This window comes from Mercenaria mercenaria, chromosome 12 (genome assembly GCF_021730395.1).
Source record: "Mercenaria mercenaria strain notata chromosome 12, MADL_Memer_1, whole genome shotgun sequence".
Taxonomy (NCBI): domain Eukaryota; kingdom Metazoa; phylum Mollusca; class Bivalvia; order Venerida; family Veneridae; genus Mercenaria; species Mercenaria mercenaria.
The window spans coordinates 154,904-181,586 of NC_069372.1; the positions used below are offsets into that span (position 1 = coordinate 154,904).

The 26,683-nt window shown below is 34.6% G+C and overlaps 1 protein-coding gene across 1 annotated transcript in view; it reads right to left on the reverse strand.

Moving 5' to 3' along the window:
• Positions 1–15,885: 15,885 nt before the first annotated feature.
• LOC128545989 (uncharacterized) overlaps positions 15,886–26,683 on the reverse strand; it is a 56,475-nt gene continuing 45,677 nt past the window's right edge. Inside the window, exons 6-8 of the mRNA XM_053518894.1 lie at positions 24,720–24,750; positions 18,547–18,563; positions 15,886–16,400 (exon numbers count right to left, since the gene is read on the reverse strand). Of these exons, the coding sequence (XP_053374869.1) occupies positions 15,886–16,400; positions 18,547–18,563; positions 24,720–24,750 (563 nt within the window). The remainder of the gene's footprint in view (positions 16,401–18,546; positions 18,564–24,719; positions 24,751–26,683) is intronic.

The window sequence follows — 26,683 nt, forward strand, 5'->3', positions numbered from 1 at the left end:
AATCGTTGTATTAAAAATGTTTGATAGTGTAATTGTATAATCTTAGACTAGTGTGACGTTTTGAACATTTGAACATGACGATAGAGCATGTATGTGTCATGGTGATTATTAAATCTTCAATGAACTTTGAAATACATGCATTAATATCAATACACGAACATTTTCATTATTAACTTTCCGAACAATATATCCTTAGGACGGCCGGCACATTTTTATGCATTCTTGACATGAATGTATGATTTTTACAACGCAGTAAAGCAGTAAATGCCGTCAGAAGTTACGAAAATGAAAGTAAAAACCGAAAGTCGCATTTGCATTGATCTATAGTTAGGGTCACGCTGCAAACCTAGCAATTTATCTAAGAAATATTTTCAGAATGAAATTGTTTAGTAAATGTTGATTCTATAGAAGCGTGAAAGGGCCGTCATACGCTAATACGTGTTATTACGTCGTTACGGCCGCGGAAAGGATAATACACAGATTTCCTAAAATGTATTTTTATAGCTATTTTTGTCTCAAAAGTCTGTTTCCATATAAACGTGTTTAAAATGTCGAATTAAAACACTCAATTCTGGATAAACAAATTGATTTTCCTCATATCCTTAGGACGGCAGGCATGTGGTTGTTTTTGACAACACAGTAAATGATGGCAGATAACCTTCAGCTTTTTCCGGAAGCAAAGAAAATGAAAGCAAACAGCCTAAACTTGAAAACGAAAGTCGCATTTGCATTGATCTATAGTCAGGGGTCACGCGCAGGGGTTTATCCTTCTAACTGTATGCGCGTGGACCTCTTTTTTTCTAATTATGAGTCAATTTTCAGCACTTCCTAACAACTTTTAAATACCCGAGCTTTAGCACGACGTCAGTTTTTTATCTACAAAAGAATATAAACACATTCCCCACATGGATCCCTAAAGGAGTAAGGGTATATGGAGACTTTTGGAGCTTCGTCAAATCGTTCAAGAGGTCCTTTTTGATGTTGTCTGAAAGTGTCATTATATACCTCGGATTTAAGATATTTCTACGGAAACCCTAGAAGGACAATTTTTAGTTACTTCTTATAACCTATTTGTTATTAGTTATTTGTTATTGATTAATTGTTACTACTAATTTATTACAACATATGAGAGGGAAAACGCAGTAAACGGCATCGTAATAGAGAATCACCGCAGAGGAAGTATGTATACGCCGAATTATCTAGCTCTATTATTTTTTAGTTTTAAAAAAGGCAGTCACGATGACAAAGGTGTTCAAGTGGATTTTAAAAACAACATGTTTATTGCTTTACCATGGCTGCAGTATCATATCAGTATACTGGGAATAATACGTATATTACATGAGCAAGGTGGCGTGAGAGGATGAAGTCTTATTATGGTACCGCAATCAGTCTAGTGCGTTTGTTATGCTCAAATAATTTTCCCTATTATATATTTCCAGTATACTGTTGATATGATACTGCAGCCATGATAAAGCAATAAATATCAACACACTTGTCATCGTGATTGTCTTTATTTAAATAAAAATAATAGTGCAAGTTAACTCGGTGTATACATACTTGCACTACGGTTATTGATTGTTACTACTAATTTGTTACAACATATGAGAGGAAAAACGCGATGGCATCATAATGGGGAATAGCCAATAACTAATAACAAATAAGTCATAAAAAGTAACTAAAAATGTCCCTACAAGGCTTCCGTAAGTTTCTGATTTTAATTTGAAATACCCTTCAGTCCACTGATAAATCATACAGTCGTGTCAATTCAGTTTCGATCTTTACTGTGAAAGAGTGAGTTGTAACTATGATATATTGTTCTTTTTGAACTTAAGTCGCGAACGACGCTAATTTGTTTATGCTATTTGGGGAATGACGCAGGGAAAGGCCAACACTTGATACTTTTACTATTGCACAGAATGTTGTTTATACAAAAATAACTTTTCATTTCCTTTCTATACCACAATATATAGTGAATGTAAAAATAACAGTGTTTCTTATTTGGAAAAAAATGTTTTTACTTCAGCGCTAGAAAGGTGTTTAACCTTTATCAGGAGTGGGAATTCTATTAAAGGTTCTACTATACAACATAACGTCTGTATCCAAAGTGCAACCTTGACCCTCTTGTGTGTTACTGTGTTAACCATTTTGTGGGAAACGGACGATGACTCTGGAACCTCCACACTGAACCCTCAGGTCAGTTAAACGACATGTAAAATGATCTTATATACTTCCCTTATGAAATAAAAAATATTACAATCAAGAATATTTCATCATTCCAATGGTTCGTTATAAACTGTGCATCTACATTTCTTTTCTTAATTTACATAATGAAAGACGTGGCGCAACGAAAAGAAATACATTTATAAACTATGTTCAATAAATTCATAAAGTGAAATAGGGGCGCTCTATTTCTACTTGAGATGCTTTGATATGAATTGGTAATAATGTTGATGTTGTATCCCTTGAATTTAACACGAGAAAACTTGATTCCTCGGTGGTGAAAACAGTTTTTGTTATGACAATAAGATTACGATTACAGTTTTGAGACCTCGTGTTTCTTGTATTATGATAAAAGGAACAATGACGTACAGCAACAAAAGGGTCAATGGCGTGCAGCAACACGAGTATGGATGACTGGAAGAACAATTTATTGCAGATACTAGTACAGTTGTTTGCTGGTTATGCGGACGCTGAACATACGCGATATTAATTGGAAGAAATGCTCATATTAGTCAGTATGGCGTCCAAAATAAAATAAATAAAAAAAATAAAACAAGGAGTATTCACAAAATATTTTTACACGAAAGTGTTCTACAACATGTACATTCATAGAAACGGGATGATGCATCTTTGTCGTCATTGAGCATTTTAAAATATTTGAGATGGCCATCAATATGGCCGCCAAAATGCAAAATTGACATATTCTCTATATAACAGGAGATTAGGACAGGATTATCAATGAAAATATTATTTTTATTGCTAGGGGATAACATGGTTAACATCAAGTGTGTATTGCAAAGAAGAAAATTATTTGAAAAATCCAAAATGTCCGCCAAAACGGTAAAGTCCATATATATTGCATTGAATGCACTATATCAAATAAAGACAAAGTCTTTTTGAGTGTTCTAGTGTTATTTATTATCTTTATACATTTATTTCTGTATGATATCTCTTGACACAATAAAACAATTGCAGTAATTTCCCTGCGCATTGTTTCTAACGATTTCGTAGATTAAATGCTACTTTCGTCAAACTGACATGGAATATTCCACATAATTGCGAAATAAGGGCTACAAATACACACTCAAAAGTCTTTCAAAAAGCCTCATCCCTGTTTAGCAATTAATTCTTTTTTGCACTATGTACGCAAATATTATCATATTTGTATTACCATTATCGTTAAATCTGATCCAGTATGGTGGTTATTTTGTTATAATACATAAAACGTTACTTGTGTGACCTATACGTTACAATTATCACAGAGTGACTTTACGAAAATTAGGTCTCAATATTTATTAAAAATTAGGTCTCAGTATTTATTGATGTCAATCACAAACTAGAGCAGCCATTTCTTTCACTTTTGCGTGTAATCAATTGTCTTTTATTGAAATTAATACCAACTTAAGTTATTTTGGAAAAATATGCGTTGCTCAATATCTTTTCCCGAAACGCTATATCGTGACACGATAAAACACCATCCAGTTATTTCGGTTTAGGAGAGTCACCGAATTTTTACAAGACAGATCGCGAACATAGTATTTTAAATTACGTCAACGTAAGCCTTTTACAACGCAATAATCGACTTAGTCTTTTACCATTGGAAATATTGGTCAACAGATTTATGTTTTAATGGTGTAACGACGATATTCTACTTAAACGACTGAATTTCAGAAGGACGACTAAATAAAACTTATCAAAATTCATTCTTCATGAGCATTATTTATGCTTGTGTAGCATAGAAAAGTTGCCAACGTAATAGGTCTGCCGTTATTCATTGTAAATATTTCATGAATATATATATATATATATATATATATATATATATATATATATATATATATATATATATATATATATATATATACACATGTAAATGTTATTAAAACGGATACAACGTCGCTATCTGCAATATTTTAAAAGGCGGACGTACTTTTGAAATTTCATTATGTTGCAAATGTTTTCAAGTTAGCCTATTGTAAGTTAAAATCATAAATCATTAATGTATTTCAATATTTGCGAAGGGTAGTAGAGCTTAGAACCAGGAAATGACAAGACTTTAAGATGAAATCGAAAGTGTTCATCTACTTAATTTTCATATGCCTACTGCGATGCCATCTCTCGGTACAGCTACTGAAACTACTAATTGATTGAGAAAGGAGTCTTCTTTAAAGCAAAAGCTTACACTTTAATGTGATCACTTTCTCATTTACACATATTATATTCTGTTTAAATAATCAAACACATTATCACAGTATTATAAATGATACATGTCGCACATACTAAAGGAAGAGTTCAGAAATATTTCTATGAATTTTACATATTGTGAAAAAGAAAATAAAATCCAACAGTTTTTGGAAAACAAATGATTTCATTCCAACTACGAAAGCGACTTTTCTAGCCAGGTGATTTATTCAAAAGTTGATAAATATTGCATAACTGGCGATGATGAATAAAAGAAAAAAGCAAAAAACCAGTTTTAAACACTTGTAAAAGGGTAAGTAAAACGTTTAAAATTGTGTATATCTTTTGAAAATCACCTTAGACGTTTGGCTTCTTTCGTAATATTGTTTTTGCAAAACATCGTACGTAAGTAAATATCTACTAAATGCTGCTTTAACAAATTATAAGTTTTGCAAAAACTAAAGAGGACTGAATTTCTACAAAACTAATGAACGCAAAAAGAGCAAAATAATAGCAAAATATTCCGTTTTATTGTATCAGCTCAATTAAGTGGAGGTAACTTTATGTTCAACACCGTTCTAGCACCAGCTTATTAATCTGTTTATTAATTCTATGTACTGAAGGGATGCCATGATGTAAAGGAAACAACATGTCTAAGAAAACCTGTATTTATTTTGAAATTATTTCTGTCCTTTGACATTTTTGTTTATGGTTATGGTAGTAAGAATGCTTTTTTCTTTTTATATAGTTATGTTCACGCAATTACCCACATATTTCTAAATTTCGCACGTTTAAGTGAGTTAAAATCTTCTCTATAGCATTTCCATTACTTGCATCTATAAATAAATTAATCCGTTACCATTACAAATTATCGTGAACACGCTGTACTTAGCCAATATTCCAGCATCTTAACAATTACCAAAGAAAAGTCTACAAATCATGAAATATATAACCATATCTAGGAACGAAAACGAAATTTATTAATATGCACTCAGACTGTATCGTTTTCATCCCTCGGAATGGTCAGGTTACAAGACTTCTTCTGTATCTTGTCGGCCTTTCATTTGTTGGAATAATTAACAAACAAGAGGACCATGAAGGCCCTGTATCTCTCACCGGACCTGCTTACCTAAAGATCATCAAGATTACCATTCTGACCAAGTTTCATTAAGATATGGTCATAAATGTGGCATCTAAAGTGTTAAATAGCTATTCCTTTGATTTGACCCCGTGACCTAGTTTTTGACCCCACATGACCAAGATTCGAACTTGACCTAAAGATTACCACGATTAACATTCTGACTAAGTTTCATGAAGATACAGTCATAAATGTGACCTCTAGAGTGTTAACAAGCTTTTCCTTTCAATGACCTAGTGACCTAGTTTTTGACCCCACATGATCCAGATTTGAACTTGAGCTATAGATAATCAAGCTTAACGTTCTGACCAAGTTTCATTAAGATACGGTCATAAATGTGGCCTCTACAGTGTAAACTAGCTTTTCGTTTGATTTGACCCTGTGACCTTGTTTTTGACCCCACATGACCAAAATTCGAACATGACCTAAAGATCATCAAGATTAACATTCTGACTAAGTTTAATGAAGATACAGTCACAAATGTGGCCTCTAGAGTGTTAACAAGCTTTTCCTTTGAAACTAGAAATTGCTTTTGTAAAAAAGCGCATGCCTCCCCAATGCAAAGTCCTATAGGCAAGAAGTCAATAGGGGTCAGGAGCGAAAGTCAAAGAGACACTGATGGTTGGCTGCAATAGGGATCATCTACTTGGCATGTCCAGTCATCCCCCTAAGTTTCAACACTCTTGGCCTAGTGGTTCTCAAGTCACTGTTCAGGCTCCTGTGACCTTGACCTTTGATCAAGTGACCCCAAAATAAATAGGGTCATCTACTCTGCATGTCCAATCATCCTATTAAGTTTCAACATTCTAGGTCAAGTGGTTCTCAAGTTATTTTCCAGAAATGATTTTACATGAGCAGGCCCCTGTGACCTTGACCTTTAATAGACTGACCCCAAAATCAATAGGGGTCATCTACTCTGCATGTTCAATCATCTTATGAAGTTTCAACATTCTGGGTCAAGTGGTTCTCAAGTTATTGATCAGAAATTGTTTTCCATGTTCAGGCTCCTGTGACCTTGACCTTTAACAGAGTGACCCCAAAAACAAATAGAGGTCATTTACTCTGCAGTAACAATCATCCTATGAAGTTTCAACATTCTGGGTTGAGAGGTTCTCAAGTTATTGATTGGAAACGGTTTTCGATGTTCAGGCCCCTGTGACCTTGACCTTTAACAGAGTGACCCCAAAATCGATAAAGGTCATCTACTCTGCATGTCCAATCATCCTATTAAGTTTCAATTTTCTGGGTCAAGTGGTTCTCAAGTTATTGATCGGAAATTGTTATCAATGTTCAGGCCCCTTTGACCTTGACCTTTAATGAAGTGACCAAAAAACAAATAGAGGTCATTTACTCTGCAGTAACAATCATCCTATGAAGTTTCAACATTCTGGGTTGAGAGGTTCTCAAGTTATTGATTGGAAACGGTTTTCGATGTTCAGGCCCCTGTGACCTTGACCTTTAACAGAGTGACCCCAAAATCGATAAAGGTCATCTACTCTGCATGTCCAATCATCCTATTAAGTTTCAACTTTCTGGGTCAAGTGGTTCTCAAGTTACTGACCGGAAATGGTTTTCAATTTTCAGGCCCCTGTAACCTTGACCTTCAACAGAGTGACTCCAAAATCTATAGGGGTCATCTACTTTGCATGACCAATCATCCTATGAAGTTTCAACATTCTTGGTCAAGTCGTTTTCAAGTTATTGATCGGCAATGGTTTTCCATGTTCAGGCCCCTGCGACCTTGACCTTTGACGGAGTGACCCCAAAAACAATAGGGGTCGTTTCCTCTATAAGCCCTACCAACCTAGCTATGAAGTTTGAAGGTTCTAGGTCAAATGGTTCTCCAGTTATTGCTCGGAAATGAAGTGTAACGTACGGACGGACGGACGGACAGGGCAAAAACAATACGTCTCCCCCAGAGAGGGGCGGGGGGGGGGGAGGGGGAGACATTATGACCTAGTGACCTAGTTTTTGACCCCATCTGACCCAGATTTGAACTTGACTATAGATAATCAAAATTAACATTCTAACCAAGTTCCATGAAGATACAGTCATAAATGTGGCCTCTACAGTGTTAACAAGTTTTTCCTTTGATTTGACCTGGTGACCTAGTTTTTGACCCCAGTTGACCCAATATCAAACTCATCCAAGACTTTACTGACGGTAACATTCTGACCAAGTTTGATCAAGATTGGGCCCAAATTGTGACCTCTAGAGTGTTAACAAGCCTTTCCCTTGATTTGTCCTGCTGACCTAGTTTTTGACCTCAGATGACCCAATATCGAACTCATCCAAGATTTTATTGAGGGTAACATTCTGACCAAGTTTCGTTAAGACTGGGCTAAATATGTGACCTCTAGAGTGTTAACAATCTTTTCCTTTGATTTGACCTGGTGACCTAGTTTTCGATCCCAGATGGCCCAATATCAAACTCTTCTAAGATGTTATTGAGAGTAACATTCTGACCAAGTTTCATTTAGATTGGGCCAAAATTGTGACCTCTATAGTGTTAACAAGCTTTTCCTTTGATTTGACCTGGTGACCTAGCTTTTGATCCTGAAGACCCAATATCGAACTAATCCAAGATTTTATTGAGGGTAACATTCTGACCAAGTTCCATTAAAATTGGGCCAAAATTGTGACCTCTAGAGTGTTAACAGTCAAATTGCTGACGACGACGACGCCGACGCCGCCGCCGACAGACGACGGACACAGGGCGATCACAAAAGCTCACCTTGAGCACTTTGTGCTCAGGTGAGCTAAAAATAAAATACAGCAAACAATCACAATAGATATCAACATAAATGTCATTCATAACAAAGAAAATGTTCCAATGTATGGACATAATTATGTCATTTATATTTTGAATACAAGTGTCATTACCGCTTTCTTTTCTGAAAGTGAATAGCTCTCTAGATAAAATTTGGAACTGTTTTATCGTGTATGCTCCTAGATGTACAGTTTTGACACAGTACTGTACATGTACCAATTCTAAAACTGAAACATATTTTTTTTACAAAAATCTGTGTCGCACTTCAAATTTATATCAAATGCATTGATGTGTGTACGGATATAAAATTCAAACAGCAAATAAATAAGTAAGTAAGTAAGTAAGTAAGTAAATGTTATAGTGACATGTGTTATACAATATTCATATAAAGCCAAGTGTTAGCTACATTATTCTAAGAACATCCGGCCTCATGGGCCTACAAGTCACCTTCAGTCAGTATATACATATTTCAAAGACGTCAAATTAAAAAATGCACGATAATCATAATTTCAAACCATGATGGCGGTAAATTAAATATATCAATTACCAAATATAAAAAGGATTTTCTAATATGCATGTTTCTGTTAAAACACGCTTATACTAAAATGACGTCACGTTAACGTGCGATGACGTCAATGTTTTTGATACGATCAAGAACGAGCGCTTCTATATTTTATCTCCTGTTTTAGATTAAGAGCATATTAGGATAGAAATAATGTATAGGAAATCCTGTTTAACCTACATTAATACACTCGAAATCGGTTATACGTCGCCAGAATAATTCACTTGGGTTACGCCCTCGTGAAATTATTTCACGTGAAATTATTTTATAACGTTAAAACACGGGTTTTCTATACATTATTTTTTAAATAAAATGCACTAATCAATAAATGATATGCAATAAATGTTAAACAGTTTGCAGAATATAACTGAACAGGTAATACTGTTGTTGTGGAGATGGGTAAAAATCTATAGATTCCATATTTTACAATTTGGAGCTAAAAATCCCAATCCAAACAAAAAAATCCTAAATGAAATGAATTTTTGGTCATTTATTGAAAATTCTTGCAAAGTAAGTTTTGTTTGCTACAGGAATCACGAAAATTGTCAGAAAAAGCAACCAGTTAGACGTTTTAGTAACACGACTGTCTGAACCTCGGCAAAAATTAGATATATGAATCTGCCAGAATATTGTATTTGTTTGTAAGTAAACCTTTCAAAATACAAAGATTTATAAGATTTATTCAATAAAGTACCTAAAACATGTTGACAAATAGTTCTTACACCTTTAAAATCAAAATGTCACATATTTTCACGATCAGATTTTTGTCATCTGAGCAAGCACGGACAGATAAGTTTTAATTGTAGTGTAAATGAAATAAGTGTTACTAAAGGTTTAAAATGACAAATGGAGAGTTAATCAATTTCTGCAATGTCTGTCAAGAATCAGCAACTTAGAAAAATAATCACGGAAAACAAATTCTCAGAATTTCACCAGGGGATACTCAAAATATATATTCATTAGAATGCCTACAAGTAAAACTTTAAAATACTAGTAAAATAAATATTTAAAGCTACTTTCCATGGAATCGCAAGCTGTCTTATCATTTGTCTATATTTTCTTTATGGTTTCAGACTATGCAAATAGCAATTATTTTATTCAAATTCCATTTTGTTACTTTGTAATCGCGTATTTTCCTTGGACTACCGAAACCTATTTTTAGAACCTGAAATTGAAAGTACTAGCTGTCGCTTTTATTTTTAGATTTGGATTTTCCAGACTGTTCCATTTATTAAATAAGGGTTTGAAATATATTTTAAGAACACTGATAAATCAGAATCTTCAAAGTCACGCAAGGAACTGAAGTGTGCCTTTAGGAATAAGATATACTCTCCTAATTCTATTTATCGTTCGTTTATAGAGAGAGATGAGTGCCATTTTCCTTGCCAAACTGAGTATGGCTATTTTCAGTATGTAATATGCAAATGATAAAACAATTTTATCCTCGTGAAAATCATGCACTCCCGCGCATGTACACATCATGTTGAATAATTCACAATCAAGAAGATATTTGAAAAACCTATGTTATATGCGAAAAGAGCAAAATGATGCTAGTAATGCAATTCAAATACATGTTAACCATAGCATCAGTTTAAAGCGTATGTTAGCAAAATATATAAATGAAAAAAATATGAAATAAAAAATATTGATCTCCGTTGGAATTCAAACTCACAAAAGTTAGATTCTAGAGCCGTCACGCTTACCACTGCACCACGGCGTCTTATTATCGAAAGAAGCAGTCATTTAAATATCTATTATAAAAATAAGTTATAAAAAGGTAGGGTACCCCTCTACTGAAGTGGTTTATTCCAGTAACATTTCAAATCTATAAATAAAAGTCACAGCTAGTAATTGCTTTGCTATTTTTAGAACTGCTAAGTGCCGTCAACGAAACTTAGTAGTTTACCACTGAAATCTTTGAAAGTACGCCGAATTTAACAATTATCAATGTTTCTCTATTGAAACCAGAATTATTTGACCACGTACAAGTAGAATTATTTTTTCTTTAACGAAATTTAATTAGACTGTGGAAAGCAGCTTTAAACTTTACAATTTTACTTATTTGTCGACACTTTTTTCGGTCATGTCGGTCATGACAATGCTGTTTAGATGACTGAAAAATGCGGAAAAAATCTTCACACACACACACACACACACACACACACACACACACACACGCGCGCACACACACACACCGTATCAACTGAAAGTGTAGATGAGTATGTAATAAAAAATATCAAAATATCAAAATATTTTCACTGCAAAACAAATGCAAATCTTTTAAGCAATTACAGAACATATTTGTACATATAAATTCAGGTAGCAAGTATTATATAATCATTATAAAGGCAAATCAAACTGTTCTCAAAACTAAAAAATCGTAAATTTCGCTAAAAAAGGATATCCTCATAGATAAATTAGAAAAAAAGACAGTCAAACAATATAAAACATTTTGACAAAGTCAATGTAAATGTCTTACTGGAAAAAAATGTACACGACTGATCAGTCAACAACAATACAAAAAGCTATAACATTTAACAGTTTTTTAATTATATAAATGATTTGTACTGTAATTTCAAGGTAATCTACTTAATCAAGTATGTAAGCAAAACGTAAACTATTTAATTAGATATAATTAACTTTGCTTAAAATATCATAGTCTTTTGGGTTGACTTCATAACTGACTGGAAATAATTAACATAGCACAGGAATAACACAGAACACAGAAGTATCTAGGTAAACATGTAAAGCAGTATACAATTTACTCACTTGTAAAAAAAATACTTTGATCAATTCATTTTAGTTTAGGTACATAATGTTGGCCCTTTTCAATATTTCTAAAATAACTGTTTTCTCGGAAAAACTTCGGAATCTTGATACTGTTATAAATTCAGACAAATTGATATATTGTTTCATAAAAGTGATGCCTGTGCGTTAGTTTCATTCAAATTAGATAAGAAATTTCCCACTCTGGTGATCTGTTTACATGTTTGACCAACTATCAATTGAATTTCTACATGATTTTCTTTACACTATCATTTTTGTCGGGCCCGCTTGCGGTGAGCTCGATATACACTACTGGATGCACATACCATTAAATATTGTTTAAAACCCTGTAAAATATACATTAAAATAGGAAAAACCGTTAATTAACCCCATTAACTCTTGCATCACTTTATTTAACATGTTTCACAATATTAATGGGTAACATGTTAATATACCATTAACACACCCATTTTTCACCATGAATCATGCCGTCAAAAATTTGGTTTGGTAGCTAAAAAGATAATGGCTTTGAAAAAATAACGAAATTCTGTATATTTTGAATTTAACAGGATTATTCATAGCCCTTAACTTTGATTTAATGCCCATTAAATGTTTATGTTCTGTACGATTTCATTTTAGAGTAAAATTAATGGCCATTAACAGCAATGTGATGCCCATTAAATCCTACATTCTGTAAAATGTGATGTCTATATTTTCGGAAAAACAATTGTTTTTGTTTTTGATTTTGGCTTGCGCTCGCCCCATTGAATGCTTATAATTCCAGTCCCATATTGTTTTAAAATGGACTTTAATCACAATTAATACATACTTCGCACACATCGTCTATAATATTATGATGTTATATTTAGTTGCATTAAAGTGTTCCTACAAAAAAATCGGATTTATTTCAATGAAAGTCGGATGAAAACATATTAATTCATTTGATAACATCAATCTACATTATTTTGGTAAGGGTAAATACGTATTGATGCATGCCACTTTTCTGTTTTCTGTTTTTCCTGTCCAAATAATCAGCATTTTTATACGAAAGTGGGTGGGGTAAGGAATTTACATTATGAGTTGTGTTCAGACCAGTTTAGATTTTCAAATTTTCTAATCCTTGAGTAGAAACTAAGGTTTATAGAGAAGTGAACAGTACACATGATTGTGAAGTTTACAGTCTGATTTAAATTCATTTGGGGCATGGGCAGACCAATGGCTTCTTCGTTCCAATGAATCAAAGAGTGTGGTACACTTGATTGGGGGAACTACTTGTGATGCAATCTCTCAAACATTTGCTCTTAGCTGTTTAAGTGCATGCACCTGAACACAAAATACTGAAGGTGAGCTAAATTGTGATCGCCCATTATGTGCTGACATTGTCATCAACAGTGGCTTTTTGAATACATATGACGCCTAATGTCTGTACCAATAAAAACTTGGTCAGAATTTTTGTCAGTATAAAAATGTTGGTTAGTTTAAACTACCCACATGGTCACTTAATCTTAACAGTAAAACCGGTATCTGTAAACCCTTCTCAGTACAACACAATACAATACAATATCCATTTATTTTCTCATTTCATATGAACATATGACAGAATGAGGATACAATATACCAAATGTTTGTACAAGGCTGTTACATTTGTTTACATTACAAAATAATGAGAAAAAAGGGATCAAATATTCTTCTAGCATTTTACAAAACAGTACATATGTATATATACTATTACAATTGTAGTATTACGTAGTTTAAATCAATAAGACAAATCTCAATATGATGTTGATTATCTAAATGATGTCTAATTATGGTGGTAAATTTTCATGGCCCTAACTCTGATATACCACTAAAATATTACTAACTCATTAAAATTGAATCTGACATATTTAATGAGACCATTAACTAATTCTTAATAATTAAAAGCCATTCATAGAGTATCAAAAAAAATTAATGGACCTCTTAGTATTTACTAATTAATGTGAAACTATGGGGTACTTGTTTTAATGGCTTTAATTATTTTAATGCCAATTAAGACATTTTCATGGGGTTTTAAGGAGCCAATTAGATTATTTTAATGGTTTATTTTAAGCAGCTTTTCATGGCCCTCAAAGCCATCTTAACAAGGTATATTTTACCAGGGTTTTAATGTACTTATTTCATGGCTTTTTAATATATGGCATTAAAGCTATGGTCATAAAAATGCCATTAAATAGTAAAAAGTAAGAGGTGAATATTAATGGTGACCTGTCAAAACTCTATTTAAATTGTTTGAAAAAAATAAGGTCAATTCCATGAGCCTTTTAATGGCATGTGCATCCATTAGTGATAGACGCCACTTCCGGTGTATAACAAATACGATTTTTTTCTGATGTCACGTCATATTTCTGAGGTCATGTCATAAAACACTTATTGAATGACTTGCAGGTCAAAAATCAAAAATATTAATACTCAGATTTTTTTGGATTTGTTTAGACTGTTAACCAGAAAGCCATTCAGTAAGTATTATTTATTTATTTATTTAGTTAGTTTAGTTTACATAAAATTATGTAGTACATTTTGAAATACACGTATTGTTAACAATGACCATTCTTTAAACTATATTGGTAAACAATGTACAAACATAAAACTTACAAACACTTCTAATAAAAGAATAAACATCTGAGTCTTTTGTTAAGATAAAAGACATTTTAAAACTTTGTCATATAAATCTGAACACATGATTTACATAATTTCACTGAAAAGTGTGACTATTTAAGTAACAAGCTACTGTTTATAACACTTGCTGTTTAACTATGTACTAACAGATTTAAAATATTACTATAAACATGTACTAAAATAACACCAGATGGAATTAGGCATGGTAGTTCTTAATACATATAGCTCCAATTAAAATATATGTTTTGAGAGTTATACATAAGTTTATTTCTGAATTTTAAAAAATATCATAGCTATAGTACGTTCTGGTACTTGTAGGTTTCTCATTTGTGTGTTTCTATATTTTCCAGCAGAGAAAATCTCTGACAAAGGCTTTCAGCTTTGTTAAATAATTCCATTCTTATACTTGTGCAAATAGGGCAATAAATTAAGACATGCAACTCATTTTCCACACAGTCTTTACGAAATGGACATTTTCTTTATTTTACTGACAAATTATCAATTTTAGTTTGTATCAATAGCATTGAAATAATAGTTCAATGCTTGTATTACCACGTAAAGTATCCGGTCCACTATGGCATGTCAAACGTTGCTAAATTATATATGTATGTTATTATTGTATGTTTGTTATTGTTTGTTTGTTATTGTTATTCAATGTCGTGTCATATTCTAAATTTTGCTATTGTTATTGTATATCTCGTTATTCTTATTGTATGTTCGATATTTTATGGTAAAAGTCATTATTGTTATTCTATATTTCGTCATTGTTATTGTATCTCTGATATTGTTATTCAATGTCGTGTCATTCATATTCTTAGTCTTACCATTGTTATTCTATATGTCGTTATTCTTATTGTATGTTCGACATTCTTATGGTAAAAAACTATTATTGTTATTCTATATTTAAATAACAATAACAGACATACAACAATAATAAAATAAATTATATAATTCAGCAACGTTTGACATGTCATAGTCCACAAATAAGCAAGTTCTATAATAACAGTGCTATCAAAATACATCAAATATTGATACCTGTTACGCCCATACAATTTTGGTATCATTTGAAAGTGTATTGTCTACTAAAAATGAAGATATAAATTACATGATTAAATTTGTTATAGAATTTTTTATTTTTTTATTTTATAGTTTTCAATGATACTTCAACAGAAATCTAATTATTACAGTGTTAGATTTATTCACTCGACAGTGTAACAATTTTAACAAGCGGTATATCAGACTTTAAATTCATTATAACCTTAATTCAAATTTAAGAGTTTGAGGTGAGGGCAGACGATGTATCCTTCGCACAGTAAAGATTTGATTAAAATCCAAATAGGTTATAAGTTAAAGTTTGGTAGTTCAAAAAACAAGGCCCTTTGCACGTTCGAGATATCATGCTTCGGCATTACATAGACTATAATATGTACAACATAAACATTTGTGTAAATGGTCATTCAGTAAACTGAACCTTCTACAAAACGTTCTTAACAACAGTTTTCGTACGGTTACTAGAAAGATAAACTGTAAGCAGTTTCTCTTTGAGAAACATATGTGCCTTCAGATTGGATTTAGTACTGGGACAGTACAACTTCACTGAGAAGGGCTCTGTTCATTCGTATTTCCTCTTGTAATTGCCCTCATTAGTCGTTCCTCCATTTCCCTGAGACGTTCATCAATTTTTTTCCAAGTGACGATTGGTATGAACGACTTCAGCTGGGTTACCTTCAGTTCTTCCAGAATAGCAGTTATAGGTGTTACAACACACGTGTTGTCGTTCCAGACGCCTTCTAACATACCTATACATCTTAAATCACCTTCCTGATCAAAGTGATCTTTCATAAATACCAGAGCCCCTGAATCTCCTAAGTCACTGAATCGAACATTCACGTCGTTTGATTTGATATGATATTGCTTATATAAAGTTGTCGTTAACTTATTGCTATCTATTTCCATTTCACTGTGGAATTCAATCTCTTTAACAACTGCATTATCGAAGTGAATTTCTCCATAGGTTAACCCTGTTCCAACACCGAATTTCTGCACTATTGGTTGATGAGTTGGTATTTCGTTCTTTCCCCACACTTTTCCAGATTCGTATTTGTCTGCTGTAAAAACAAAAAAAAAGAATGTTTTACAGAAACGGTTACAAGTACTCTCGGCATTGAATCTACAAACAGATCCAATAGTAAACAGACCAGAGTGTACGATGAAAATAGTATCATTATAGCTTGACCGGATTAGTAGTGATTTTTTTTTTCTTTTTCTTTTTTTTTTTTGGAATTAACGTCGCACCGACACATGATAGGTCATATGGCGACTTTCAAGCTTTAATGGCGGAGGAAGACCCCAGGTGCCCCTCCGTGCATTATTTCATCACGAGCGGGCACCTGGGTAGAACCACCGACCTTCCGTAAGCCAGCTGGATGGCTTCCTTACATGAAGAATTATATGCGCAGTGACAATGATTTTAATGAAAAGACCGACGAAAATATTAACATTATATAGGCACTGTAACTAAAAATACAAACTTCAAGTAGGAACTATCTGTTTTAGATATATGTATAGCTAACTGCATCAAAGTATACAGACTGAAAAAATATTTCAGATATTATTTTCGGAAAAAGAGTTATTTGAGCTGAAAAAATGATCCCAGGTAAAATATTTTGAAAAACTGGAGACAACTCCGCTTTGACTTTACTGTAGGCTTAGGTGGCTATTGACCTAGATCCCCATCCAAACTATACACTTTTTACCTCTACGCAGGGAAAAAACTTGCTTAATTATGCATAATTGCCCTAAGGATTAACAATCTGAATAGAAAATTATGTAAGGATCAAATAAGTTAATGCCCTGGGGAAAATGTGACTTTTCTGTGGTGAAATTTGTCAACAAACAGACGATTATTTTGAAAAAGTCAAAACCCACAGAATTTCACATGGTAAAATATACTGAAAAGGCCACTGCTGGAAAGAAAACAACCTCTTCTACCAATACATATGCGTCAAAGTATGGGAAAAATATCTATACATATGAGAAAATCAAAGAAATCAATTTCAGGACTGTTCAGTGCATGATTGTCTTATCATGCATAGCATTTAACATAGATAGGTATCTTTTCCTTTGCACTGATATAACATGGACAGGATTAGGATTAAAAAACGGTGTTCACTAAACAATTTCACTATATAAACAGATTGTTCCCTTGTGTAAAGAGGGCTTAGGGTAAGTCTCTACATTATAGTTAATAAGTAATCGTACCTTACGGCAATAATTGAATTCCGATTGAAACGTATGCTTTTCTTAGTGCAAAGACAATAGTTCTATAAATAACGATGACATTTTTTCTACAAATAGATTGAAAACGTCATTCTAGAAATTAATCACCAAACAGAAATCAAGACGAATATATATAAATGAAGTTTGTTATATCATTAAGACAGTAATTATTAACAAAATGAACGCCATCGGCTGCACATGTCTTAACCAAAATATGGAATATTACGAAAATCGACTTAAGCTGTTTGAAACTTATCAGAAACAAATGCTTCCCGATAAATATGAGTTGGCAAATGCGGGGCCGTTTTACAGTGTGAAAGCGGTCGTGTGCGAATGTTTCGATGTCACGTAAAGTAAAGTGCGTGGGAAAGAACAGACTATTCCTTAAATGAACATTATAAATGGTCAAAATAAACAAACCGGATATGGATATAGTACCACACTGGGCGGCTATGGAACAACAACACGGCGAATTGGTCGGTTTGGAGCATTTAGTTCAACAACTACATGTCCGGATTTGTTCAAAAAATAATAAAAGCTTTACTAGTAACACGACGAACCTACGAAAATAAATATGCTCTATTTGTATATATGACTGCGACTTTGTTAGACGAGTGGTTTAGACCCTACCAATTTAGACGGGAATTTCATGAAGCTACGGAACATTTAATCGATATTCTAGAAAAATATGTAGAAGACATCAGAGTAACGCCTAATTTGTACTCTACTGTATTGTTATACCTTTTAATTACCTCATAAAATACGTTTTGGTATATGTTGCCAATAAAAATACTAAACTGGATGTAGTATTTGTTTTCTTTATATTTTGACCAAAATTACACATGCGTAAAATACAACATTTCACCTTTATCTAATGGCCGACAATCGTTTATTTTCGTATTAACTAAATTTCCACATGGGGGAACATTTTCCACCATGAATCATTTAACGTGTTTTTTTTTTAAACATCATTACCTCCTCCCAGAACTACACTGATACAGGTATGAAACATATATAGCGAAAACAACAGTATTTAAGCGCTTACTGTTCTTATTCTAAGAGTGTAAAATACAATTTTAAATGATTAAAATGTTCGTGTTGATATACCATTTTTTTGGCAGAATATAGCTACGAAGTCTTACTTTTCATCCGTTTGTAAGCGTGTTGCTCAAACTTAATGACATCAGAAAAGTTCAATATTTGATATCTCAGTTGCGTGTATATTTGACAATTATTTATTATGTCGCCGCCAGTGCCGCCTCCGCCGTCACCAGCGTCGCCTCCCCCGCCGCCAGCGCCGCCGCCCCCGCCTCCGATGTCTTTTTGTCAAAAGCGTAAGAATGTCTAAAAACTTGTAAGAAGATGAACAGTGTCTTTATGTTACAGAGAGACATTTTGTCCCTGTTTTTTTTTAAATGAAGCAGTGTCCTGTTTGTCAAGAGTGGTTCTCTAGACGTGACGTTATGCCGAGACATCAACGTAATAATCATAGGAGCATAGGAGCGACGACGACACTGGAAATTATTCACTATCATTACAAATATCAGAGACTTCATAAGAGATGGTGTTTCAACATACGAAACCTTACCCACATGGAATTTCTATTGACCAAGTAACGTCAAAATTTATCAATTCGTCTTCATTGGTGAAGGAATTCTCTATTGTCTCGAAATATTTCATGTTAAAGACAGAATTCTGAAGTCAGAATGATATTGTCTGATGAAATCGCTGTTATATACTTTTAACGCTTGTTTTAGTAACGCTTGTCATTTCTATTTCTTTCAATTGGGTACTAAATATAGAAATGATAGTTTATTCCAGTCCGAACCTGTTTTCCTAATCATCTGAATAGTAGTATAAGATCGGATGAGAAATGTTCGATTGTAAACCCTACTCCCTATAAATTTTAATTCCCAATCAGACTTTCAGTGCTTTGATACAACCCATACAGACTTTCAGTGCTTTGATAAAGCCCTTACAGACTTTCGGTGCTTTGATACAACCCAATCAGACGTTCAGTGCTTTGATACATCCCAATCAGATTTTCACTGCCTCGATTTGACCCAATCAGCTATCAGTGCTTGATTATCAAAAGCAATTTTTCGAGTGCTTGTGCCGACTTTGCATTGGTTCTCCAATGGAGTACCGAAACTGTCACAGAGGTAAACTATTCACTGAATATATGTAGTAGAAGTCTTTGAAATAAGTGTCGAGTGGTCCAAGTTTTATGGCAATATTTTAAACAAGAGGACCCCATGGCCCTATATCCGCACCAGAGTTGATCTGGCCTACTGACCTAGTTTTTGAACCCACAAAACCAAGTTAAAATCCTGACCTAGAAATCATCAAGACAACCATTCTGACCAAGTTTCATAAAGATTGGGTCATAACCGTGGCCTCTACAGTGTTAACATAGATTTCCTTTAATTTGATCGGTTGACCTAGTTTTAGATCCCACATGACCCAGATTTTAACTTGATATCTCAGAAGTCATCATGACAAATATTCTGACATATTCTCATGAGTTTCAAACTTAAACTTTAGACTCTAGAGTGTCAACAAGATTTTCTTTTGATCTGGCCTATGACCTAGTTGTTAAAAACACACTTAGTTTCAAATTAGATCTAAAGTCCATCAAGACAAAAATTCTGACCAAGTTTCATAAAGATTGGGTCATAACTGTGACCTCTAGTTTACACATTTTTCATTTGATTTGACCGGGTCACCTTGATTTTTACCCAACATGACCCAGATTCTAACCTTGTCTGGAAGTCATCAAGACAAACATTCTGACCAATTCCATGAATTTCAAACTTAAAATGTGGTCTCTAGAGTGTTAAGAAGATATTCCTTTGATATGGCCTACTGACCTAGTTTGTTGGCCTCGCATAATTTAGTTTCAAACTTGACATAGACATTATAAAAAAACAACAACAACAAAAAAACAACATTTTTATCAAGTTTCATTTAAATTGCGTCACAACTGTGGCCTCTAGAATGTTAACAAGATTTTCCTTTGATACTGACCTTGTTTTTGAAACCCAGATGATTCAGTTTCAAAATCTGACCTAGAGATCAACTATACAAAACTTCTGACCAAGTTTCATAAATATTAGGTCTCAACTGTAGCCTCTAGAGTGTTAACAAAATTTTCCTTTGATTTGACCGGATGAAGTTGTTTTTGACCCCACATGACCCAAATTCAAAGTAATTCTAGAGGTCATCAAGATAAATATTCTGACCAATTCTCATTAGCTTCAAACTTAAACTTTCGACTCTAGAGTGTCAACGAGATTTTCTTTTGATCTGGCCTATGACTTAGTTTTTGACCCCCACTTAACCCAGTTTCAAATTAGATCTAACTGTGACCTCAAGTTTATATTTTTTTCATTTGATTTGACCGGGTCACCTAGTTTTTTACCCAACATGACCCAGATTCTAACCTTGGCTAGAGGTCATTAAGACAACCATTCTGACCAAGTTTCATAAAGACTGGGTCACAACTGTGGCCTTTAGAGTGTTAACATAGATTTCCTTTAATTTCACCGGGTGACTAAGTTTTGGATCCATTGAAAAATATGGTCTCTAGAGAGGTCACAAGGTTTTTCTATTATTTGACCTATTGACCTAGTTTTCGAAGGTATGTGACCCTGTTTTGAACTTTACCTAGATATCATCAAGGTGAACAGTCTCACTAATTTTCATGAAGATCTCATGAAAAATATGGCCTCTAGAGAGGTCACAAGGTTTTTCTATTTTTATACCTACTGGCCTAGTTTTTGACCGCACGTGACCCAGTTTCGAAACTGACCTAGATATCATCAAGGTAAACATTCAGATCAATTTTCATGAAGATCCATTGAAAAATATGGCCTCTAGAGAGGTCAAAAGATTTTAATAATTTTAGACCTACTGACCTAGTGTTTTTGACCGCAGTTGACCCGGTTTCAAACTTGACCTAGATATCATCAAGATGAACATTCAGACCAACTTTCATACAGATCCCATGAAAAGTATGGCCTCTAGAGAGGTCACAAGGTTTTTTTATTATTTGACCTACTGACCTAGTTTTTTAAGGCACGTGACCCAGTTTCAAACTTGACCTAGATATCATCAAGGTGAACATTCTGACCAATTTTTATGGAGATCCATTCACAAGTATGGCCTCTAGAGAGGTCACAAGGTTTTTCTATTTTTAGACCTACTGACCTAGTTTTGGACCGCACATGACCCTGTTTCGAACTTGACCTAGATATCATCAAGATGAACATTCAGACCAATTTTCATACAGATCCCATGAAAAATATGGCCTTTAGAGAGGTCACAAGGTTTTTCTATTATTTGATCTACTGACCTAGTTTTTGAAGGCACGTGACCCACTTTCGAACTTGACCTAGATATCATCAAGATGAACATTCAGACCAACTTTCATACAGATCCCATGAAAAATATGGCCTCTAGAGAGGTCACAAGGTTTTTCTATTATTTGACCTATTGACCTAGTTTTTGACGGCACGTGACCCACTTTTGAACTTGACCTAGATATCATCAAGGTGAACATTCTGACCAATTTTCATTAAGATCTCGTGAAATATATGGCCTCTAGCGAGGTCACAAGGTTTTTCTATTTTTAGACCTACTGACCTAGTTTTTGATCGCACGTGACCCAGTTTCGAATTTGACCTAGATATCATCAAGATGAACATTCAGACCAACTTTCATACAGATCCCATGAAAAATATGGCCTTTAGAGAGGTCACAAGGTTTTTCTATTATTTGACCTACTGACCTAGTTTCTGAGGGCACGTGACCCAATTTCGAACTTGAACTAGATATTATCAAGGCAAACGTTCTAACCAATTTTCATGAAGATCTTGTGAAATATATGGCCTCTAGAGAGGTCACAAGGTTTTTCTATTTTAAGACCTACTGACCTAGTTTTTGACGGCACGTGACCCAGTTTCGAACTTGACCTAGATATCATCAAGGTGAACATTCTGACCAATTTTCATGAAGATCTTTTGAAATATATGGCCTCTAGAGAGGTCACAAGGTTTTTTTATTTTTAGACCTACTGACCTAGTTTTTGAAGGCACGTGACCCAGTTTCGAACTTGACCTAGATATCATCAAGATGAACATTCTGACCAACTTTCATAAAGATCCCATGAAAAAATGTGACCTCTAAAGTGGTCACAAGCAAAAGTTTACGGAAGGACGGATGCACGCACGGACGGACGACGGACACCGCGCGATCACAAAAGCTCACCTTGTCACTTTGTGACAGGTGAGCTAAAAAGAAATATGCATCAAAACTTTAACCAAGGTGAGGACGCAAAGGGATGACCACGCAGACACCGAGGCCAATGCCAGGTCAAGTAGGATAGTTTTACACATATTTCGAACTGTCCAGCTAAAATAGTATCATCATAAATATCTTGAAACTCCATTAATAACAAGAGGGTCATGATGACCCTGGATCGCTCACCAGAGTAATATGTTTCAAATGTCAAACTGATGATTTTTAGAAATTTTTTGGAAAATTTTCCGATGTACAATCATGTAACCACTGGGGAGGGGCCAATTTTACCCCGGGGGTCATGATTTGAACAAAGTTTGTAGAAGTCGACTAGGCAATGTTACATATCGAATATCTAAGATCTAGGCCTTCTAGTTTATTTTAAGCAAATTTATGAAGATTTCCCTATGTACAATAAAGTAACCCCTGGGGCAGGGTCAATTTGACCCTGAGGGGGTCAAGATTTGAACAAATTTTGTAGAGGTCCACTAAGCAATGCTACATGTCGAATATCTAAGCTCTAGGCCTTCTGGTTTATTTTTAGAAAATATTGAAGATTTTTCTATGTACAATCAAGTAACCCCATGGGGCGGGGCCAATTTGACCCCGGGGTCATGATTTGAAGAAATTTTGTAGAGGTCTACTAGGCAATACTACATGTCAAATATCTAAGACCTAGGCCTTCTGGTTTATTTTTAGAAATTTTTTGAAGATTTTCCTATGTAAAATCAAGTGACCCCTGGGGCGGGGTCAATTCTGACCCTGGGGTCATGATTTGAACAAATGTTGTAGAAGTCCACTATGCAATGCTACACGTGAAATATCTAAGCTCTAGGCCTTCTGCTTTATTTTAAGAAAATTTTTGAAGATTTTCATATGTAAAATCAAGCGACCCCTAGGGCGGGGTCAATTTTGACCCTGGGGGTCATGATTTGAACAACTTTAGTAGAGGTCCACTAGGCAATGCTACATGTCAAATATCTAAGCTCTAGGGCTTCTGCTTTTTGAGAAGAAGATTTTTTAAGGTTTTCCTATGTAAAATCAAGTGACCCCTGGGACGGGGTCAATTTTGACCCCGGGGGTCTGATTTGAATAAATTTTGTAGAGGTCAACTAGGCAATGCTACATGTGAAATATCTAAGACCTAGGCCTTCTGCTTTATTTTTAGAAATTTTTTGAAGATTTTCCTATGTAAAATCAAGTGACCCCTGGGGCGGGGTCAATTTTGACCCCGGGGTCATGATTTGAACAACTTTAGTAGAGGTCCATTAGGCAATGCTACATGTCAAATATCTAAGGTCTAGGGCTTCTGGTTTTCGAGAAGAAGATTTTTAAAGATTTTTCTATGTAAAATCAAGTGACCCCTGGGGCCGGGTCAATTTTGACCCCGGGGTCATGATTTGAACAAAATTGGTAGAGGTCCACTAGGCAATGCTTCACACCAAATATCTAAGCTCTAGGGCTTCTGGTTTTTGAGAAGAAGATTTTTAAAGTTTTTCCTTTCGGTTGCCATGGCAACCAGAGTTCTGCATGGAATTCAATTCTTTGAATAATTTTTAGAGAAGACCATCCAAGGAACATCCCAGTGAAGTTTCATCAAAATTGGCCTGTTGGTTTAGGAGGAGATGTTGTTTAAAGGAAAGTGTGGACGGACGGACGGACGGACGGACGACGGACGGACGGACGGACGCCGGGCGGTGAGCGATCACAATAGCTCACCCTGAGCACTTTGTGCTCTGGTGAGCTAAAGATCATAATTTATGATTTGAAATTTGGAAGCCACCTATTCATTTCTTGTGCATGAAGTATGCCTATATTTTAGAAATCTTATTATTAAGAATGAGTTTTACCTTTCCTCCGAGCCATAACGTTTGACTGTTTCTGAAAAGATAAAAGTAACAAAACTAATAACAAGAGAGCCATGAAGGCCCTGTATCGCTCACCTGACCTACTGACCTAAAGATCATCAAGATAATTTCATTAAGATATGGTCATAAATACCGCCTCTAGGGTTTTAACATGCTTTTCCTTTGATTTGACCCAGTGACCTAGTTTTTGACCCAACATGACCCAGATTTGAATCTGACATAAAGATAATCAAGATTAACATTCTGACAAAGTTTCATGAAGATACAGTCATAAATATGGCCTCTAGAGTGTTAACAAGCTTTTCCTTTGATTTGACCCGGTGACCTAGTTTTTGACCCCAACTGAACCAGATTTGAACTTGACCTATAGATCATCAAGATTAACATTCTGACCAAGTTTCATTAAGACATGGTCATAAATGTGGCCTCTAGAGTGTTAACTAGCTTTTCCTTTGATTTGACCTGGTGACCTAGTTTTTGACCCCACATGACCCAGATTCAAACTGGACATTGAGATCATTATAATTAACATTCTGACCAAGTTTCATGAAGACAGAGTCATCAATATGGCCTCTGAAGTGTAAACATGCTTTTCCTCTGATTTGACCTGGTGACCTAGTTTTTGACCCCAGATGACCCAATATCGTACTCATCCAAGATTTTATTGAGGGTAACATTCTGACTAAGTTTAATTAAGATTGGGCCAAAATATTGACCTCAAGAGTGTGAAAAAGCTTTTCCTTTGATTTGACCTGGTGACCTAGTTTCTAAACCCAGATGATCCAATATCAAACTTGTCCAAGACAGTATTGAGTGTAATATTCTGACCAAGTTTCATTAAGATTGGGTCAAAATTTTGACCTCTAGAGTGTTAACAAGCTTTTCCTTCGATTTGACCCGGTGATCTAGTTTTTGACCCCAGATGACCCAATATCGAACTTGTCCAAGATTTTATTAACGGTAACACTCTGACCAAGTTTCATTAAGATTAGGCCAAAATTGTGACCTCTAGAGTGTTAACAAGCTTTTCCTTTGATTTGACCGGGTGACCTAGTTTTTGACCCCAGATGACCCAATATCGAATTTGTCCAAGATTTTATTTAGGGTTCCATTCTGACCAAGTTTCATTAAGATTGGGTCAAAATTGTGACCTCTAGAGTGTTAACAAGCTTTTCCTTTGATTTGACCTTGTGACCTAGTTTCTAACCCCAGATGACCCAATCTCTAACTTGTCCAAGATTTTATTGACGGTAACATTCTGACCAAGTTTCATTACGAGTGTGCCAAAATTGTGACCTCTAGAGTGTTAACTTGTAAGCTTTTCCTTTGATTTGACCTGGTGACCTAGTTTTTGACACTAGATGATCCAATATCGAACTCGTCCAAGATTTTATTGAGGGTAACATTCTGACCAAGTTTCATTAAGATTAGGCTAAAATTTTGACCTCTAGAGTGTTAACAGTCAAATTGTTGACGACTACGGACGGTGACGGACACCGACGGACGACGGACACAGGGCAATCACAAAAGCTCACCTTGAGCACCTCGTGCTCAGGTGAGCTAAAAACTTTGGTTCACCATGCAAGAATCTTAAGTGTTTTTCAACATCAAATTTAGAATCAATTTAATTTAGCTATTTTAAATTTCAAATATAAATGCAGTTTCACAATATGTAAGTATTACAGTAAAACACATCATGCCCCCAATGATGATCTGTCAGGAGTAAATTAGTACTGTGAAATCATTCATGTTCATGGGGACTATTTACAGATACATCAATCCACAAAATATAATCCCAACAAACTAATAACCTTTCATTTTTACCTTCAAAAGCATAACTTCATATGCTCACAAAAGAACAATTTTTTGCCAAAACCAAACAAGAGGCCATAATGTGCCAAAGTCAGTCACCTGAAGAGGGCCTTGATCATATGACTTTGCACCTG